Here is a 23,310-nt window from a genome sequence, read left to right as displayed (position 1 = left end):
CTAAGCTTTAAATAGTAATATACAAATCCCAAGAATGCCAAAGACAAAAGAGAAAGTCCTGTAAATGCTATAATATTCCTATTAGTAATTTTGGGGGTTTCAAATGATAAGAAACAAAAGGGATTTCCTTTTATTTGGGAATAGCTGAACAAAAATGTGAGATACAAATGTAATGAAATACTAAATCACAGAAAAAGAGATAATGGATTTTTTTAATTGACTTCAATGAACTAATGCTGAACAATGTAAGCATAATTTAAAAATATATCAAACAAAATAAGATAAAAGTAAATAATTCTAAAAAAAATCATTCCTCACAGCAATAAGGCAATCAATTTTCATGTCAGAAGATTAATGATGATGAATACTGCTTTCTTTTGATAGAGATAATAGGTGACAACTGAGACATATATTCTGACATATAACCATAACCACTCCATTAATTTGCATTATTTAACTCTATCAATAAAAATACAGGGAAGGGCTTGTATGGGATTCTACATATTTAGAAAATAACTTTTTATGTATTCTTTGTCTTTCAGATACAATATAAGTTTCTTGAAGGCAGAAATTCTTTTTTTTTTTTTTTGTCTATGTATTAAGACAGTGCCTAGTGATTAATTAATGCTTATTGATTGATATGAGGTAGGGAAGAGTCCTAATGGAAGGGAGAGTTAAAAAAATTTTTAAATATCAAGAAATATGACTAGATACAAATTACAGTGAAATTCCATATCATAAGAAGTCATGTAATAGTGAGTTGAATATAATAGGACAATATTTATTTAATACTTTTGTTCAAACCACAGTATGGACAAAGGAATAGAACTTTTATTTTTAAAAAGGAAATGAAAGAGTCTAGATCCCTACCCATAGGAATTTATTTTTAGGGAGAGGAAATAAAAATTATATTTCACTAAGACTAATTAAAACACCAAAAACATAAAAAAGTATAACAAATCAAAGGTAATAATGTGTAAACTGATTTCACAAAGAAAAAATGCAGAGATAACCTGAGGCCTCTAAATTTGGATAAGAATAATTCCTGAAGTATTCGAAATTTTGAAAGGGACTTATATGAATTAGTAAGTAAGAGGAAGCTAGAAGAAATGGCATGCACAACAATTTTGCAATAAACATGTTTAATATAGGGAACCATATTAAGCATATTTTTTTTAAATGTTCACAAAATATCTCTATCCCGAAATAGCATCACTTCATGTGGGAAGAAAAATATATATATACCAGCCACCTCTACTTATAGGCATCAATATGATAATCAAGTGAACATTAACCAAAATTAAGTATTTAAGAAATTTTCAAATACAGTATTAGATACTATGTAGCAAATGTAGCAGGTGTATTTTACACTCTCTAGTTCATAACTCACAGTGTAAACTTGGAAAAGACACTATACTATAGCCCTTCATTTGTTCTCTGTTCAAAATTAGAAAATGAAAATGAGGGTCTCTGATATCCTTTCTGGGCAGCTCTGTGAGGTGGTATGGAGCGTTAGGCCAAAAGTCAGGAAGATTAATCATTCCAAGTTCAAATATGGCCTCAAACACTTGCTATAAGATCCTGGGAAAGTCAGTTAACCCTGTTTTCCTCATTTTCCACATTTATAAAATGAATTAGAGAAAGAAATAGCACTCCACTCCAGTATCTTTGCCAATAAAACCCAAAGGGTTCATGAGGAGTCAGATAAAATTAAATAATAAATGACTCAACAACAAGAAAAAAATCCTTTCTAACTCTGAACTTCTATGAGTTTAGATGGAAAACACATGGATTGGATGACTAAAAGACAAAAAGAATTAGAGAAAGAGGGGAACTGTAGGCAGAGGTCTTCAGGTTCACGACTCCAGCTTTGACCTTGTCAAGCTGCTTGTGTTGCAGGACCCCCCTTATTGGTAAAAGTAAAGAGCTGGACTAGATCAAGAGTTTTTAACCTTTTCTTATCTCAACCTTCGCCCTGTTATGCCCTATGGATAGTCTTTTTAGAATAATGTTTGTAAAGGTCTAAAATACAGAGAAAAGAAATATGAAGAAAAACAATTATAAATTAAAATATTAAAAAGGAAAAAAAAAAAAAACAGGCTCATAGATCACAGGTAAAGAACTTCAGAACTTGATGTTCCCTAATGGCATTTTGAAGTTTAAATAAACTAAAAGGTAAAAGAAAAAGAAAAAAAAAAACTTTGGATCAAATGAAAACAACCACAAATGGGACACATTACAGTAATGAGAGGAATATGTACATCTGAATGATTACCAAATGGACAAAACCGGGTCTCTGTTTTAAGCACCCCCAGGATCATAAGAGGATAAGTCACCACTTTTCCTATCAGTCTTTCCACCACTGAACAAGGACAATGCGATGTAGACTCATTCCAACATAAGGGGTAGTTATGAATGAAAATGTTTGTTGATTTCTCCGCCACTTACCTGAATCTGCTTTTTGAGTTCCTCAACCAACCCAGTGTCCTGAAAAGCATTCTCCCGCTGAGCGGCATCCGCAAGCACATTTGCTGTGGTTTCTGCCTCTGGCATCCACTTGAGGAAGCTCTCCAGATCCTTGAGGGAAGCCTGCACAGTTCTCAGCTCAGCCTCCAAGGCATTCTGTCGGTCATGGGCACTGGAAGCAACAATAGCCAAGAGAATCGTAAGTATCTGTCTCAATAACATCCTGAGTTATACAGGTGATGAAAAAAAGTTAGCAGATCAACAAAACAAGAACATACATTTCTATTAATTAAGAAAAACAGCTGAGGAACCTGTTCCTTTGTATATTCTGTGTACTACTTCTGACAAGGGCGGTAGATGGGATAGTGGATAGAAAATGATGGGTTTGGAGTGGCGAAAACTAGAGTTCAAATACCACTTTAGAGTCTTTTTATCTTAATTATTAATAAATTAATAATAAAAATGTGACCACAGGGAAGTCACTTAATATTCCTAAATTATAAAATAGAGGTATTTTGAAGATCAAGTGAGATGATACTGTACACTACTCATATACAGTCAGGCATTTAGTAGACATTATATAAATACTTTCCTTTCACCCCCCACTTCCCTTCAAACAAGACCAACAAGAATTTCCCACTTGCACATATGAATATTAATTTTAAAAACCACTTTAAACATTTCTGTTTGTGAATATTCCAAAAGGACACTCATTATAGGGAAAACTAGAAAGTGGGCATTTAATTTAGTCATTTGATAATCATTATTCTCTCTCTCCATATCCAAGCTAAATAAAATGATTGAAAGTGTTCTCTTAAATTTCAAAAATATAAAATTCATCTAGTAAATTTGTTTAAATAATAAATTTAGAAGTCAACTCATAGTTTTGCAAATAATTCATTAAAGATATGCTCAAATTAATTATTTTTGATAGAAAATTACATGTTAGATATTTCAAGAAAAATCTATCTGTGAAGATACAACTTACGAATTTTTATTTCTTCAGCAGCAATTAGTACAAGATCCAGTATATAGCTGGCATTTAATAAATTCTTGTTCACTTGAGTTTAAAAATATATCACATATGTTACATTACAATACCAAAAACATTACGTGAGATCATGCCTTTATTTCTTTACATAAGGCTATAATAGCTTGCAAATTGAATTCCCTGAAGGAAGCTTATCTCCATTGAATCTCTGCCATACAACATGAAATTAAATCTTCCTAAAATCCAAATTTCATCCTGTCACATACTCTGTTCTAAAATGGCCAATACTTTCCTAATTTCTAAATGAAAATGTCCAGAACCCTTAGCCTGTAAAATCAAAGCCGAATCCAACCTCTATATCCCAGTATTGTCTGATGTAAAAATCTTTAGTTCTACCAAACTGTTGACTATTCCCAGAACAATCTTAAATTCAACCGTCTCCCTGTTTTTTGTTCACATGGTCATCTCCTGCATAGGACATATTTCATTTTACACACACAGACACACACACACACACACACACCACCACCACCACCACATTTAACTACATAAATCCTACTCAGTGAGAGCAAATAAATGAAAACAAAAGGGGTATCCACTGATTGGAGAATGGCTAAATAATTGTAATATGTGAATGTAACAACATAATTATACCATAAAAAATGAGAAATATGATAAATTTAGAGAAAAATGCCAATTGTATGAAATGATGTAACAAAGTATACCAAAAAATATGGAAATGGAAGTAACAATTTTAAAACTTGTACCCTATATTTATTATGACAAAGGCTGAAATAAGAGACAAAGAAATGAACTTCCCTCTTTTTCTTGGAGAAACTAAGAGGACCATCAATGTGCAATGTTGCATCCCCTCTCAGATACAGATCATCTACTAGTTACTTTTGCATAACTATTACTTTTATGTTGTAAGAGAAGATTCACCACATCAGTGGTGAGCAATGTAGAACATATCTAGCAATGACTAGAATATTAAAAACAATAGTATCAATAAGATTTTTTTAAATACTGATTTATTAGTGAAAATTAACCTCTTTGATTAATTTCTCATGAAACATTCTAACAATAAAAATCATATATCTTTCTCTCTCCATGAAATTGTAGCACTTATCCACTGTCTTTGTTTGGATCATATACTATTGAAATTACTTATATTCTCATCAGTACTTTTAACTTTTATACTGCTACTTAACTATTTGGGATTAGGGGAAGAGAGGGTACCTAATTTCAATATGTAAGTAAAATGTTATTGAGGCTCCTGAACAGAGGGAATGTTCTTGTATTTGAATAGTCATTCCTTTTTTTTTTTTTGTATCTCATATTTATTTATGAACTTATATGCCCAATATTCTGGATAATCATATGAAGACTAGAACACAAAGATTATAAAACACAAATGTTAAAAGGTTATAACAAAATAAACTTAGGGATAAGGTATTATGTGTGTGTGTGTGTGTGTGTGTGTGTGTGTGTGTGTGTGTGTGTATAGATAGATATACATGTATATAGCTATAATATATTACCAACAAAGTATAGTACAACATAATACCATTATGAAACTTTGTAGACAAAGATAATAAAAGAAAAGGAAAATGTGGCACTGAAATCAGTGGACTATATATAGGATCTAGAAAATTATCTAACAGCAGAAGGAAGATACAAAATTCTATCAAGTATTCATCCAAAGAAAATAAAAACTGGGATATACAAACTACAAATCTCAGTGGATATGACTCTTAATAAAATATTTTCAGCCCAGCTTCTAACTAACTAAAAATGTGCCATTCTTAAATAATCATTGTAAAAAATAAACAATGAAAAATCAGATTTCAGGGTTTATATTGAAACAAATCATAAAATGTCACGAATATGGTTTAATCAAATGTGTTCTTGCATATAATCCATGTGAGCACTAGTCTGAAAAAGGCCCTCAAACAAAAGGAAATATGGATAAAACAGAAAACATAAGTAAAACACTGACTCTGGACCATGATACACAGAGAAAAAGACAGGGTCCTAGAACCTAGGTTTAAATACGAATTCACAGTCCCATTTTTAGCTCAAGTTTTCTCACCTGTGCAAATGAGAGGGGGTGGGTTAAATCACCTCTGAAGGACCTTGGAGATCTGTAACTATGATAAAATGGATCCAAACACATGAAAAGTTTTGGGGTTTTTTTGTTTTTTCCTTACTTTCTTTGTCCCCTCCTTCCCCCCTCCCCCCGCCCTTTGTAGGGGTGGAAAATAGGGGGCTATGTTACTTAGAACACAGATTCTTAAAGTGAGGATTATGATCCAATAGGGGGGTCTCATAATAATGTATATGTCATGAAATTATAGATTTATTATCAGTAAATGTTTGATTTGTAAACCAAATGTATATTCAATAAAGAATTTCCAATATAGTTATGCCTTCTACATTGCAATTTTCCTCACCAGCCTTGGTCTTTGTTCTTAGTCTTTAGGGATAGAAGTCAAGGGAATGGACACAGGATCTCCACGACCTTCCTTCTCCTCGCCTACTGCCAAAGTGACTCTGGCTTGCCTTATTCCACGCCCCTTTGTTTGAGGGCCTTTTTCAGACTAGTCCTCACATGGATTATATGCAAGAACACATTTGATTAAACCATCCCTCCTACAATTCTCTGTATACACCAAATAGCTATGCAACTACACATTAGGTAATGAACGCGGCTAGATGGCACTGCCAACTAGGGTGCTGAGTCTGAAGGTGGGGAAAACCCAAATTTAACTCCAGCCTTGGACACTTACTAGCTGTGTGACACTGAAATCACTTAACCCTGTTTTCCTCACTTTCCTCATTTGTAAAATGAACTGGAAAAAGAATGCCAAACGATTCTTGTGCCTTTGCCAAGAAAACCCCAAATTGCTCACAAAAATTACAATATGAATAAAACATGTAAGTAATAACTAATGACTTCCTGATATAGTTCTTATAACAACTAATAAGGAAGAAAACAATTGTTAGAACATATTTAATGCAACAAATGTACTAAATTGATAACTGATGAGTTAAAGTCACCTGTTCTATGAATTTTAGGAATATACAGATTAAATCTTATTGTTGATGCATCATTTTTCAGTCATATCTAATATCTCATGACCCCATTTGGAGTTTTCTATGCAAAGATACAGAGGAGGTCTGCCAACCTTCTCCAGCTTATTACAGAAATGAGGAAACTGAGACAAACAAGATTAAGTGACTTGCCTAGACTCACACAGCCACAAAGAATCTGAGGCAGGACTTGAACCAATTTGAACATCTGGCACTCAACTTGCCAAGCCTAAACCTACCTACCTCTAAAAAAAAAAAAAAAGTTATTTTTATCTATCTAATTTGAGGATTAAATATTTAGACCAACTTTACTTCATGTTTAATCTTCCACATCATTCTGTAAAGTGAACAAAATAGGAAAGCTGTTATAAAAAAAAAAATTCAAAGTTGCTAAAATGAAAACTTCTGCAAAATGTGACAAGTGGAATTAAATCAAGGGTTTAAAATATATGATAGATATATAAGTAATCTATGTAAGGTTTTATTTAGAATTTTTAATCACTTTCAAGTATTAGAGATAACCGTACATTGCTTATGGCTGTCTGTTTCCATATCATATATCACCTAACTGGAAGTTTGTTAATTATATAGAAACCATACCTATCTAATTGGAGGGCAAGGGGATGGAGGTGTGGGGTTGATGACAGAAGTTTTGCTTCTATAATTATTTGGATGCATTTATCTGTATATTCTGACTACCCTTTTACTAAAAGTTGTTTCTACCTCTGAGATATAAAGATTTATGACAAAATATGAAAAACATTTGTATCCCCAAAGAAAAAAAGGCCCAAGGGGAAACTTAGCAGCAAAGACTAATTGTGGATCATTCAAATTATCAAGTTAATATATTATTGAAGAAGATAGGAGAATAGAATGCGTTTAAGAAAAAATTCAGTGTCAAAGAGTTTTCAATGTTTTAGTGATTAAATGGGTATATACTTATCTATCTAGAAATCTCATATAATCAGAAATAATTACCCAAGCAATTGGGATAGCTAAGGAATTTATAGTACTTTATATACATTTTTTTCAAACTTAGAAAGAAAGGGAGGTAAGTAATTAGAGAAGTAAAAGAGAAGAGGAAGGAGGAGGGGAAAGGAGGGAAAGAAAAGTTGGAAATGGAAAGGAAAAATTGGAATGGAGGGAGGTAGGTCACATCCATTTGAAAGACTTGAACTGAGGTGACTAGAGCTTTAACATCTGTCTTTAGAAAGCATAATATCCTAAGAAATCACCATATATCTATATAAAAGTAAGTTCAAATTTTCAAAAGACTGTTGATGAGAAGGTAGTTGTCTTTAGTATTGTCAGTAACTGAATGAAAATGTGAGTGTTGTGTTTCTCCTGCTATGATAGATGAAAGATTACCTTTGAGTATAATCCATTTTTAATTACCTACTCCATCTAACCCAACTATTGCTGTAGGCGGTTTTAAAATATTGAACAAAGCAAAGGAAAAAAGAATTAAGAGGTCCTAAATAAAGCAGGCCGTGCATTCCTCAGTGATTGATTTTTCTAGAAAGTTTTGTTCTTTGCAAAATGTCTTTACTTTTTTAGATTATACCTCAAATGGTGCCATTATGCAGGAAAGCTATATTTAAGATCCATCTTTTTTTGCAAAGGAGGGAATTCTTATTTTATTTTCCTCTCAGTCATGGCTTGTAGCACATGTATCTAAACTCACTGTCAATATAACTTTCCTCCAATAAGCCACATAATACCGAACACTTTTTCTTCTAAAAATATCCTATAAAACATGACGTTTGCCCTAGATTGTCAACCTGATTCATACCTTTTAATTTACCTTATAATTCTGTCTAGGAAGCAGCTACATGGCCCAGTGGATAGAGTATTGTGTCTATAGTGTCAATAAGACCTGATTTCAAATCCAACTTCTTGACACTTACTAGTTGTGTGATACTGGGCAAGTCACTTAATCTCTGTCTACATTAATCCAATTGAGAAGGAATTGGCAAACCATTCCAGTATCTTTGCCAAGGAAACTGGATAGATAGTATGGTCCAAGGGGTCAAGAAAACAACACCAAAGAATTCTACAAAAAATTGTTTTAGAGATTGTTTTAAAAAAGTTTTTCAAAAAAGGAACTTACATACTATATGCTTTATGAACTATGAACTACAAAAAAGTCCAATATTATCTACCTTAGTCAAATACAAAATATTAATTCTGAAATAAAATTACTTTGAAGTAAATCACATCACGTCTAAAAGTTTAGGAAACAGTTAATTTAGAAACAATTTGAGTCATTCACAGAACCAAAATACAAGTAAATACTTTAAAGTAAAGATGAATCTAAGAAAAAAGCTAAAGCTCATTTGTGGTTCTTCACAATCCTAGGTATTCACTGAGGTTGAAGAAAAAAAACTTTCTCATACAGATAAGACAGCCCCAAAATTGAATTACCAGAACTGAAAGACAGGAATGACTCAGCTTTATTTGAAAAGTGCATTATAGTGTTTTCTTTGCACAAAAGGAAAGTTAGGCTAATTAAAAAATTGACATGCCACAAACATGCAGTAAATCACAGAAGAGTAATTTGAACCCTCCTTCCAGCTGGTTTTCTATGACAGAAGGTAATTACTGATTTTTGGAGGGCAGAGAGTGGTATACATGTGTGACTTCATTTAGAAAAGGAACTGCTGCTAAAGAAACTTTCCCAATGAAGATCAACTATACACATTTACCTTTATGTAAAAATTTAACAGCATTGAGGCAGTGAATGATGCTTTGAGCAAAGAATACATAAACAAATAGGAAAAAATGGAATGAATAACAAACTGCAACAACTATTTTAAGGAGAAATTCCATGGCAAATGCTAATTTGCTGTAGTTGAGGCAAAAAACAATGTAAAAAAATATGAAATAGAACTGATAGTATTAATTTACTTTGCAATGAAAAGGAAAAAAATTATAAATTGATTAAGGGAAGATACAATAGCTTCTTTTTTAATCTTTCCAGTAGCTAGAAAAATAATATATAAATGAAAACACGTGACAGAATGAGTATTTCAGGAGAACAGCTTCTTTATTTCTGTGTTTCTATCACCAGTAATTCTAATACAATGTTTGGAGTATAGTATGTATCAAATATTTCCTTATTAATGGCAAAGGATTATTGAATGTATAAGCCACAGATAAACAATTTCACGGCAGCAATCTAGTTGGATCCATGTAATGTGCTTGGAGTCAGGAAGATCTGAGTGCAAATTCAGCCTCACACACTGACACTGGCAAGGCACTCAATCTTTTATTTGCCTTATTCACTGAAGAAATGGAATTACCACTCCAATATCTTTGCTAAATTAAAACACACACACACACACACACACACACACACACACACACACACACACACACACAACTCCACAACAACAACAATGACAAAGACAAAACCAATAAACTGAGTGATGGAGAATCAGACAAAAGTGAACGACTGAACAACAAAAAAATGACAGCATATATCTGATAGTTATACCTTCAATCTTTAAATCATTTATTTAAGAAACTATAAGAAATATATACCACATTGCACATTATTAACCAAGAAACTATGTACTATTAGCAAAGAAAGTCTTTAAATTACCTTTGATTTAGGTTGATCCAAGATGCATTCAAGTGGTCATAGGTTTCTTTCACTTTCCTCGTGTCATCCCCACTATAGTCCCGAAGCAACTTCTTCAATAGATTACTAAAGCCTGTCATTGTAACTTCACCTTTATTTAGCTCTTGAATTAGCATCTAGAATACAATTTAGGAAAAAAAAATTAATATTAGTGGAATCAAAGAAAATAAAAGACTATTCAAATATTGTACACAAATTTTCTCATACCCTGAATGCATAGTGAGTTCTATCAGTAATTAACATAGCCTGTATAATACTATCAATACAAGAAAAATAAAAGTACTCTAGTTATCTATTAATCTGTTTTTCACAAGCATATATTTTTTTAATGGATCCAAAATATCTGCCAATATTAAATTGTATTTGCTTAACAAAAGGGAAAGAGTAGAAGCAACTAAAATAAGAAAAATATATTCTGAGGTAAATGCATACATAACTGTACATAGAATACCATAATAGATGGCACATAAAATACAATAAAAAAAGTTCACCAATAACAAAAGCAACAAAGACAAAAATCTTGTTTCTTCCAGAAAAAAAATATTAAAATATTAAGAATAATTAGAGAATGATCCAAAAATCTACTTGAAACAATTAACAATTTTAGCAGTTGCAGCATATAATCATCAGTATTTCTACATGTTACTAACAAAGCCAGAAATAGAAAGAGAAATTCCATTTAAAATAACTAGACAAAATAAAATACTTGGGGGGGGGGTGTCTACCTGCCAAGAAAAACTTAGGAACTATATGAACACAATTACAAAATACTGTTTACACAAATAAAGTTGACCTAAACAATTAGAAAAATATGAATTGCACATGGGTAGGATGAGCTAAATAATAAAAATGATAATTCAACCTAAATTGGTCTACTTGTTCATTACTAAACCAATCAAACTGCCAAAAAGTTATTTTATACAGCTAGAAAAACCAGTAACAAATTCGTTTGGAAGAACAAAAAGTCTAAAATATCAAGGAAATTAACGAAAATATATATATATATATATATAAAGGATGGTAGCCCAGCAGTACCAGACTTAAAACTCTATTCACTATTTCACAAAAATTAGAAAATTTCAGAAATTCAGCACAGATTTATATCTCACACCCCATACCAAAATAAGGTCACAATAGGTACATGATTTAGGCATAAAGAGTAATATCATGAGCAAATAAGGAGAGCAAGGGATAGTTTACCTATCAGATTTTTGGAGAAGGAAAGAATTTATGGCCAAAGTAGAACTAGAGAACATTATGAAATGCAAAATGGACAACTCTGATTACATTAAATTTAAAAAGGTTTTGAATGGGGCAGCTAGGTGGTACACTAGATAGAGCACCAGCCCTGAAGTCAGAAGGAAATGAGTTCAAATCTGATCTCAGACACTTCACATTTCCTAGCTCTGTGACTCTGGGCAAGTCATTTAACCCCAATTGCCTCGGGGGAAGGAAAAGGTTTTGCACAAACAAAACCAACAAAAACAAGATTAAAAGAGAAGTACAAAGCTGGCCAACAAATTTTTACACCCAGTGTTTCTGATAAAGACTTCATTTCTAAAATATACAAAGAACTGTGTCAAACTGATAAGCATACAAGTCATTCCCCAATTGCTAAATGATCAAAGGATATGAATAGACAAATGTTAAGTAAAGACATGAAAGCCATCCATAGTCATATGAAAAAATAAATATTCTACACCACTATTAATTGGAAAAATGCAACTTAAAACAACTCTGAGGTATATATTTGAACTCACCAGTCATATGATACAAAAACTTTAAAAGAATATTTCTTCATACCTTAACAATCACCTGGAACCAGAGCAAGGCCTATTGAAGCTATTTTGCTTGTTTGAATAATTTATCTTATACATCTACTACTCCTTTTTGTTCCAAAGTTATAGGTACAAGAAAAATAGATATTTTAAAAGACACTAGCTTACAGTGGTCAATAACTTATTTAGGGAAAGTGGGACTTATTTTTTTAATTTCCCCCAGGTTTTCTGTTTCAAAATCTAAAAAAGAAAAAAAAATTCTCCCAAAATAAATTACTGGAAGAATATACTATTTAAAACCACGAGTGGTCATTAAACAAGCTCTGAGATTTGATAATACACTAATGACAAAGTATAAGAAATTGACTATAAATAGAATTTTTTCCTATTTCTTTAAATCAACCAAACAATAAATACTAGTAAGCACCCACTAAAAGCCAGGTAGAAGCAAAATATATCATAGATTTCACTCTTCTCAGTTGCAATGCTCATGTCAAACCAAGGCAATGTAAACAAAACAACCCAACTAATGATCAGAATTCATTACCTAAATTGCATTAATTATACTTATTATTCAATGTCTTCATATTTAAGCATATTTCACAATTTAAATATCTATAAACTATATTGTTTTGGAGATTTTTAAGAGAAAATGGGGAAAGAGAAGGGTCACAAAAATAAAATAATTCAGAATACTTGGGGTGAAGTTATTATTTGCTACAGATTGGGAAAATACAAAAGATGTGGATAGAAATCTATCTCTGTCTCTTTTGCCATAAAAAGCAGAAATGAATTAAATGTCAAAACATAATAAATTAAAAAGGTAGAATTGTGCTCAATTTTTTTTTTATAAGTGAAGAAATGATGACCAGAATGATTAACTTCATAATCATACATACATGAATTATGTGAGAGAGTCAGGTACAGAACACAGGTCTCTATGGTTTTCAAGTCTAATATTATTTTCCACAATAACAAATCACATGAAATGGTGACAAAATGACTTGGGGATTTTTTTTTTTTTTTAAGTTTAAACATCGTTAGTGTTAACTCACCAGAGAAGCCCTAAAAAGAAGGATTTTTTTTTTTAAAGCTATAAATACAAAATAAATTTTCATATTGCGGGTCTATCTATTTGATATACAATGAAATTTCAAGACATCTAGCTGCCTGTCCCCAAGTTACAAGTAGCCCTTGATCTTCTATCAGCTTAAGTAGGCTTTCTATAGCACCACTCCTGGGTGGGTCTGGGGTTGGGGGGGTTGGGGTGGGGGACGGAGAATCTTTACCTAGGATCTGTCCCATTTCAGCCAAAAAAGGTTGTACTCACTCAGTTCCTGGTCACTGGAGACTTCTTGTGAAAGTAGGGTCCTTGGTTCCCACGCTTGGGCGCCAAATGTTAGAGTTCAAATGTTGGAGTTTGTTCTCAGAGGACAGCCGGTTTAGAGGCTTAGAGCCCTTCGGATGTCTCCAAAGCCAAAGGTTCTGCCCTCCAGCCTCTGCCTCTGCCTTCTTCTGCCTCCAACAGAGATGGAAGATCTCTCTTATCTCCTTCTGGGGGGCCCAGGCACCAATTTGCCGCGGAGAGAGGGCTTCTGGCGTAGCTCCACTGAAGTCCGTCAAAAGTGTTCTCTGCAGCAGAGTCGTTTCTCTCGAGTCTAGCGCGATCAGCCAGCCAAGAGGAAAAATATGTGTATTCTGCCATAGATCCTTCATCGCTGGCTTTTTATCTGCCTCTTCTGAGAGAATGGGATTATGGGTTTTCTCCCATAGTGCTCTCTGGCCCAATGACTTTAAGGGAGGTGTGAACTCTCTTGAAGTTAGAAAGTGTACTTTGTGAAGCTAGCATACTTGTGGAGTCCAATGAGTAAAGGTGGGAACACAAGCCTTGTCTTGATTAGTTCTACTTAGTACCTTGTTTCAGGTTCTGGCCAAAACAACTTCTTGTAAGATTAGATCAACTCTAATTACTTAGCAGTTAGTAAGGATTCCAACAACTAAACCAATCAAACTGCCAAAAAGTTATTTTATACAGCTAGAAAAACCAGTAACAAATTCGTTTGGAAGAACAAAAAGTCTAAAATATCAAGGAAATTAACGAAAAAAAAAATATATATATATATAAAGGATGGTAGCCCAGCAGTACCAGACTTAAAACTCTATTCACTATTTCACAAAAATTTCTGGAAAAATTAGAAAATTTCAGAAATTCAGCACAAATTTATATCTCATACCCCATACCAAAATAAGGTCACAATAGGTACATGATTTAGGCATAAAGAGTAATATCATGAGCAAATAAGGAGAGCAAGGGATAGTTTACCTATCAGATTTTTGGAGAAGGAAAGAATTTATGGCCAAAGTAGAACTAGAGAACATTATGAAATGCAAAATGGACAACTCTGATTACATTAAATTTAAAAAGGTTTTGAATGGGGCAGCTAGGTGGTACACTAGATAGAGCACCAGCCCTGAAGTCAGAAGGAAATGAGTTCAAATCTGATCTCAGACACTTCACATTTCCTAGCTCTGTGACTCTGGGCAAGTCATTTAACCCCAATTGCCTCGGGGGAAGGAAAAGGTTTTGCACAAACAAAACCAACAAAAACAAGATTAAAAGAGAAGTACAAAGCTGGCCAACAAATTTTTACACCCAGTGTTTCTGATAAAGACTTCATTTCTAAAATATACAAAGAACTGTGTCAAACTGATAAGCATACAAGTCATTCCCCAATTGCTAAATGATCAAAGGATATGAATAGACAAATGTTAAGTAAAGACATGAAAGCCATCCATAGTCATATGAAAAAATAAATATTCTACACCACTATTAATTGGAAAAATGCAACTTAAAACAACTCTGAGGTATATATTTGAACTCACCAGTCATATGATAGAAAAACTTTAAAAGAATATTTCTTCATACCTTAACAATCACCTGGAACCAGAGCAAGGCCTATTGAAGCTATTTTGCTTGTTTGAATAATTTATCTTATACATCTACTACTCCTTTTTGTTCCAAAGTTATAGGTACAAGAAAAATAGATATTTTAAAAGACACTAGCTTACAGTGGTCAATAACTTATTCAGGGAAAGTGGGACTTATTTTTTTAATTTCCCCCAGGTTTTCTGTTTCAAAATCTAAAAAAGAAAAAAAAAATTCTCCCAAAATAAATTACTGGAAGAATATACTATTTAAAACCACGAGTGGTCATTAAACAAGCTCTGAGATTTGATAATACACTAATGACAAAGTATAAGAAATTGACTATAAATAGAATTTTTTCCTATTTCTTTAAATCAACCAAACAATAAATACTAGTAAGCACCCACTAAAAGCCAGGTAGAAGCAAAATATATCATAGATTTCACTCTTCTCAGTTGCAATGCTCATGTCAAACCAAGGCAATGTAAACAAAACAACCCAACTAATGATCAGAATTCATTACCTAAATTGCATTAATTATACTTATTATTCAATGTCTTCATATTTAAGCATATTTCACAATTTAAATATCTATAAACTATATTGTTTTGGAGATTTTTAAGAGAAAATGGGGAAAGAGAAGGGTCACAAAAATAAAATAATTCAGAATACTTGGGGTGAAGTTATTATTTGCTACAGATTGGGAAAATACAAAAGATGTGGATAGAAATCTATCTCTGTCTCTTTTGCCATAAAAAGCAGAAATGAATTAAATGTCAAAACATAATAAATTAAAAAGGTAGAATTGTGCTCAATTTTTTTTTATAAGTGAAGAAATGATGACCAGAATGATTAACTTCATAATCATACATACATGAATTATGTGAGAGAGTCAGGTACAGAACACAGGTCTCTATGGTTTTCAAGTCTAATATTATTTTCCACAATAACAAATCACATGAAATGGTGACAAAATGACTTGGGGATTTTTTTTTTTTTAAGTTTAAACATCGTTAGTGTTAACTCACCAGAGAAGCCCTAAAAAGAAGGATTTTTTTTTTAAAGCTATAAGTACAAAATAAATTTTCATATTGCAGGTCTATCTATTTGATATACAATGAAATTTCAAGACACAATTTTTTTAAAAAATCCAAACTCTAAATACTGAAAGACTTTATAGGAAACCAATAAAATGAAAGTTTATTGAAGAAAAAGAAATGCAAATAATATGGTAAATCCTACTTTGTTCTCAGAAAGCTGTCTGATCAATGGTTCCTTTGGGACTTTTAGAACACTTGGTACTTTGACTTCATGGTGCCTAATTAGCTCTTCAGTTTCTGCCCTCAGATCATTCCACTGTTCACTATCCACAAGCATGTCTTGGAGTTGCTGTTGTCGTACATCCACGCCGTGCTGAGTACTGTCCCATTGGGTTTTGACCTTCTCTACTACGGGAAGCAATGCAAGAAGTTAGATCTCAAAGTTAATATGAATTGAGAATCTGTAATACACTGATACATGTCTGTAATCTTGATGTCTGATAAATCAAAAAGATTTGTAATTCAATCCAAGTGGAAGTACCCATTTAACTATACCTAAATCTTAAGAAATGTCCTTAAAAAAAATAACCTCTTAATTGTTTAAAGTACAAGTCATAAATTGGAGGGTAGAACACATTAAGATAATCACCAAAAATGCAATAATCAATTCCAAACTAAATTAAACTAATAAGAAATATAAAAGTTGATAGATCTCTGTTTTAAAAAAAAAAAGCATCCCTAACTGATTTTATAGTTAATGGGGAATGGCTGAGTCTGTGAATTTGATAAATGCACATTGAGAAAACAGAAAAGGAGATCGTTCTTGGCTCTAGAAAGAAGTATGACAATAGATGAGGCCATTCAGGAGGAGGTTTCAGGAGGGTTCACATAACAAGACAAAACACAAAGTACAACAGGATAGACAGGTAACAGAAAGGCATACCCATTGAGGATAAACAATGTGGCAATATTAAGGAGCAGTCAAAAATTCCAACATTCTATACCCCAGGAGAATAGAAGACAAAAGAAAACGGGCTTAATCCTACCACATGATAAGTGATAAAACTGCTCATCTCCTAGAGACACAATGATTCTTTAAGGCCGCCTGGATTTATTTGCTAAATTAACTTTTCTAATTAACTTATTGCTACTTTAATCCACAATCTTAATATACCTTTTAAAACAATTTACTCCAATCCCATCAGTGAAATGAGGCTCAATAGTAATGCTTAAATTATAGTAGCACCTTGGTGCATCCCTGCCTATATTTTCTTCATTGCTTAAAAATAAATGTGAATAAAATAAACACAAAGTGTAAGTAATTATGAACTCTAATAATCAAAGTTAATTTTAATTAAGTGAAAATAACTGCCTTCTTTAAATTAGTATACTTTAATATTCAAAGATTTATTATAACATGACATGAATATTGCATCCTCACTAATCCAGCTCAATATAATTCAATGCAGAGGAGATAAAAGACTTGCTATAGAAGAATTCATCATAGTGCAAGCTAGGATGAGTCTCTTCAAATAAAGATGGGTTATAGCTTGAATAACACTCATGTATTTTATCAACAGAACCATTTTCAAAGTACCTCCAGCTAAGAACTTCTTACATTGACTTTGCAACATGAGCAAAAATAAAAAACCTTCTGAGCCTTAAATTTATAAATATGAAAAATAAGGATTCTTATGTTTCTGTGGATGACAGGATTTGGGTTTTTTTTTCCCCCTTTCTTTTAAGGAGATTCCTTTGCCAAATGTAGAAAGTGCAACAAAATTATAAGAGCTTGCAATCTTGTTGTCCTCTTTCAAGGATACTGGTTCACCTTTATAACACAGCAAAGCAACCAAGTGAGATTTGGGAAAGTACATAACCCAAAATTAAAACATGAATAGTTCACAAAAGCATGCTGATCTGATATTTATAATGGAGGGAAATGATATTCATAAAAAGAATATTCTACTGTCACAATTCTAAGTACAAAATTAAATTTAAAATCAAGAGATGTAATATATATGAAAATATACAAACATATTTGGATATGTAGATATACACATGCATATTAGTAGATCATGACTTAGAAAAGAAGGAATATAATGACAGATTGAGAGACTTACATTTTTCTGTGATTGCAGTTCTTATATCTGAACTGGAAGTTTTATTTTTCAAATTCTGAGCCAAAGTGAAAACAGAATCTAGTTGGGGATGACGTTGCTCTAAGTCAGCCTTTGTAATCTAATGAAAAAAAAAAAAAGGTATATTATATTTTTTTATACAGAAAAGCTTTAGGAAACAATGGAGGGAAGGTTGACCTCAAAAGTCAGCAAGACATATGTTCAAATTGCCTCTGACTCATCCTAGCTATATGATCCTAGGGAAATCAATCAGACACCCAGTAAAATCTAGGCAATTCTCTAGAGCTATAACTTACTGAGGTGCTAATATCCCATACCTGCAGATAATAAGGCTTTCTAAAACAGTCCCTAACTCTATTCCTATTTATTATACTAAAACAAAAAGTTAATTTAATACAAATACTAATGAATCTAATGATTTTTTCCCAGAAAGAGATGACATCTACTTATCTTTATCCAAATGTATGTTTAAGATGAATCTCTCAATATTACCAAAGAAATAACAAAAAACAAGGTTGACCAAGTATTATAAAGATGATTAAAGAATATAAGTATATAAATGAGCTTCTGAACTGTAGAATAATTACATCAATGATAAACCACTATTTCAGAAGCCTTTGTTTCATTTAATACTGATTAAGTGTCCTGATTTCCTATCATATAAAACTAATTAATACTTAAAAGAAAATGAAATCAGAGAACAATTTGTGTTTAAAGAAAGAAGAACATTTTTTAAAATGGACCAGAGTAAAGTATAAAGTTTTATCAATAGTAAAGGGAAATGAGGCTGTGTCAAAAAAATAAAATTACTACAAGACAGACTACTAAACTCAGTACAAAGAAAAAACTCCTATTTTTCAAATATCAGCCAACCACAAAAGTATTATACTTAAGTAAAAGTAATTTAATCTTTAAAATTCAGACAAAAGTTTATGAAATACTACGATAAAAATAGGACTTGGAATGACAGCATTCCATACATACTTGGGTTCTTTTGGGTACTACAGATAGAAAAAGATTCCATACTCAATTACTTGTCTAGTTCACTAGACACTAAACATTATATTTTAAAATCAAGGGTAATCATTTGTTTATATCTACAAGATACCTAGTACCTTGAAAATAAAATATATGCTGATTTTATCCTTAAATGTATTAGCAGATTAACGAACAGGATGTATCTACGACCTAATTAGGAAAAGAAGGATTTCATGAAATTCAATTGTTTGAAATGGTCAAGTTTTTGCTTCCAGGTTCCAAAAATTTTCAAAACTCCTAATTCCCCCAGTTAACACCAAAAATGAAAGGAAGATTGTTTTAGGTCAATCTTAGCTGCTTTTATGATTCTAGGTTTCAACTTCACACCACATACTTACTTTCATACGTTCAATTGTCTGTTTGATCTCTTCTGCATTCCCAACAGTAACAATGTTAGATTTGAGCATTTGGTCAATCAATACTAGCCAGTCAGCTAGTTCTGTGGTAGTTTTATCCAGATCAGCTGGTACAGAAAGTTCCAAAGATGACTGTTTCTGAACAGGAATTTCTGAGGTAGATGAGACAAGCACCACCTTTTGAACAGCAGGGTGTTCTAAAAACAAAAACAAATATATGAGGTCTTCTTGCATTTAACTTTTATATTTATCTCTCAAAAGAAATACTGAGAATTTAATATAAGCAAATCTCCATTTTATATACTATTCATATATTAATTCATATTAATTTTGTAATACACATTAAAAGAATAGAAGAGATAAGGCTTCAGGAAACCCGAGTTCAAGTTCCAACACTAGTTACTAATGCTGCTACAACTTCAGACAAATAATATTTGCTCATCTATAAAATAAGCATGCTTCTACTACTTATTGTGTAGGACTTGGGGAAGAAAGTATTTGGTAAATACTTAAATTCTAAGAAAAATCTAAGCTATTCCTATGGAATAATATGATATACTAGAATTAGTGCTGGTGAAAAAATCAGAAGGTCTGAGTTGGAGTTTCAGTTTCAAAATATTTTTTTGCTCTACAGCTATATTTATCATTATAAACACTTACAAATTACCCTACTCCGAAATCATTCCCTTATTAAAAAATTTTCTTTAAGTAAAATCAACAAAATGACATCATTTGAAAGAAAATGCATCATTTCACATCTGAAAAAGCACTATTCCAACTCTCAATTGTTAATTTTTTTTATTAGAACTCTTTTCTTCTCTCTTCCACCTTCCAAGACATTAAAAAGAAAAAAAAAAATTCCTTGTAAAAAAGGCATAATCAAGCATTGGATTAAACAATATATTTATATTTTATACTTTACCATAAACCCATTAGATCTCTCTCAGATGATGATATGTTATTGTTATACCGGAATCACAAAGACCCACTATACCAATAATAGTTCTACAACTTTCAAAATTAGTTGTATTGACAGTGCTATTCTTATTGTTTCACTTCCCTTGGTTCTACTCATTTCAATTTTAATCAACTTACATTCTTCCAATTCCAGCTCATAGAATGGTTGGTAATAAAGTTGCTTATAAATATATAACGTTTAGGAGCCTTAAGTTTTTTCTTCTTAAAATTGTTTTAATAATAGAAGTGCCACATAGCTAGCAGAAAATTATTAACAAAGTTTTTTATTACTGGCAAAAAACTATATAAAGAAGAGTTAGATTTCCAATGGAATTTTTTAAATGTACCTTGCATCAATATTTTAAGTCAGGGTACAATATATAAAATATAACTGGCTAAAACCATTGAGATTGAAAGACCACAACAATGTTATTAGAATTCTGTGTTTCACTCTATTAAGGGCAAATGTCATTAAATTTTTGCTTTTACAAAGATTTCTTTCAATTACCTACCATCTATGAACCTAGGGGAAAATATATACATTTGGTCTTATACAGCCTATTTACTACAAATCCCTGAAATATAAGAGATTCATTTCTGGAGTAAATCACTTAATGTGTCCCAAGTTCAGACTGATATTGGTTATTCAGAGATGTGTTTAAGTCATGTGTATTTCCAAAAATCTTTTAAAATACTCCTATAGAATCAAGAATGTTTCCCAAATAAAAGGAATCAACCCGAATCTACACATCTAAAGTGTATAATTTTGTATATTAAGGAAATATTTAAAGTAGGATATACTTAATAATAATAATAATAATAACAACAACAATAATAATAATAAAGTAGGATACATTTAATAATGCAGATATTTTCATGTACGTGAAAAGCCACACACACACACACACACACACACACATAAGAACATGTGTGCATATATATAAAATTATTTTATTTTCAGGAGCAATCAGGTGATACAGTAGATAGAGCACCAGGTCTGAATTCAAATCTAATCTCAGACACTTAACACTTCCTAGCTGTGACTATGGGCAAGTCACTTAACCCCAATTGCCTCAGCAAAAAAAAAAAAAAAAAAAAAAAAAAAAGTTTTCATGCAAGAATTGCAAAATAATTAGACTCTGGTTGAATAGCCACAGTATTTGATGGCCTAGTGGATAGAGCATTGAGCAGAGCATTAGAAGGATCTGAATTCACTTCTAGTCAAGTGTACTTAATGCCTGCATGACCCTGAACAAGTCAACTAACATCTGTCTGCCTCAACTGCCTTAACTATAAAAAAGGTATTATATCAGAACTACCTTCCAGAATTGCCATGAAAATCAAATGAAATATCTGTGAAGCAATTAGCATAATTTCTAGCATATAGTATGCACTTAATTAAAGTATAATCCCTTACTTATTCAAGAAAAGTGTTACATTAAACGCTATGACAGATTCTGCCTTTGATTATTTGAAATTACAAAGAAGATAAAAGCACATGAGAAATCGAATACTGCATAGTGAAGGAAGGGGCCAGACTTAGATTCAGAATGAAAGTTAATTCAAGTGTTGTCACTGACACTAGTAAAAATAGACAAACTGTTTAACTTCTCAGTGACCAAGAACACAAAGACTCACTCTAAAAGATAAGAGGTCCATCAGACTCATAGTATCATAGATCTACTTAGAAATTACCCTAATAGACATCTAGTCCAAGATCCCAATTTTACTAATAAAAAAGAAAGCCGAAGGATGCGTAAGTGACAAAAAGGTCATCCAGCTAGCCAAGAGTCAGGAAAGGAAATGGAATCCATCTGTTCTCATTTCAGAATGAGTATTCCTCCTACTCCACCACTCAGGTTCCAAAATAATAAAATCATAGATGCAAATTCTAAACATAAGCTGTATTCTGACAACTGTTAGAGTTCAAATGTTGGAGTTTGTTCTCAGAGGACAGCCGGTTTAGAGGCTTAGAGCCCTTCGGATGTCTCCAAAGCCAAAGGTTCTGCCCTTCAGCCTCTGCCTCTGCTTTCTTCTGCTTCCAACAGAGATGGAAGATCTCTCTTATCTCCTTCTGGGGAGCCCAGCCACACTTGCCGCGGAGAGAGGGCTTCTGGCGTAGCTCCACTGAAGTCCGTCAAAAGTGTTCTCTGCAGCAGAGTCGTTTCTCTCGAGTCTAGCGCGATCAGCCAGCCAAGAGGAAAATATATATTCTGGAATGGCTGTCTCGCCTTATATCTGAACCTTCTGAGAGAATGGGATTATGGGTTTTCTCCCATAGTGCTCTCTGGCCCAAAGAGCTTTAAGGTGTGGACTTTGAGTAAAGGTGGGAACACAAGCCTTGTCTTGATTAGTTCTACTTAGTACCTTGTTTCAGGTTCTGGCCAAAACAACTTCTTGTAAGATTAGATCAACTCTAATTACTTAGCAGTTAGTAAGGATTCCAACATCTCCCCCTTTCTTTTGTTTTAAAACATAGGGGGTTTCTGAGGGGGTACACATAAATCCATCAATATGGGCCAGAACTTTGTAACAGATATACATGATATACATAAATCCATCAATATGGGAGGCATTATACATAATTTACATGAGCACATAGCAATATAACACAGGCTAGTAGTAATGTAACAAATAACAAGAATCAATCTGAAAATTTACACATGTCCATAAGTCCTAGAAACAGTCCAATAGGATTCCATTGTCCATTAGTTCATGTGCCAGGAATCTAATAATTCTTATGAGCACAATCAGCAACAGAACCACCCGATATTTCTTGGGTCTTCTCCTTTGTTTCAAGGGTCTGCTCCATCTTTCTGCGATGGACAAGGCGAATGCGGCTCGTAGGCACCCATTTGATTCCTTCTCCACCTGTAGAGAT

The 23,310-nt window shown here is 32.6% G+C and overlaps 1 protein-coding gene across 2 annotated transcripts in view; it reads right to left on the bottom strand.

Annotated features, from left to right (window-relative positions):
* UTRN (utrophin) overlaps positions 1-23,310 on the bottom strand; it is a 559,804-nt gene that overhangs the window by 302,503 nt on the left and 233,991 nt on the right. For both annotated transcript variants that reach the window (XM_051997902.1, XM_051997900.1), the window contains 5 exons: positions 19,455-19,669; positions 18,061-18,178; positions 16,140-16,345; positions 10,155-10,309; positions 2,449-2,638 (listed from right to left, as the gene is read on the bottom strand). In XM_051997902.1, coding sequence (XP_051853862.1) covers positions 2,449-2,638; positions 10,155-10,309; positions 16,140-16,345; positions 18,061-18,178; positions 19,455-19,669 — 884 coding nt within the window. The remainder of the gene's footprint in view (positions 1-2,448; positions 2,639-10,154; positions 10,310-16,139; positions 16,346-18,060; positions 18,179-19,454; positions 19,670-23,310) is intronic.

This window comes from Antechinus flavipes, chromosome 4, assembly GCF_016432865.1.
Source record: "Antechinus flavipes isolate AdamAnt ecotype Samford, QLD, Australia chromosome 4, AdamAnt_v2, whole genome shotgun sequence".
Lineage (NCBI taxonomy): Eukaryota > Metazoa > Chordata > Mammalia > Dasyuromorphia > Dasyuridae > Antechinus > Antechinus flavipes.
Note: the sequence above shows the minus strand (reverse complement) of the source record. Positions and strands in the feature narration are given on the sequence as shown.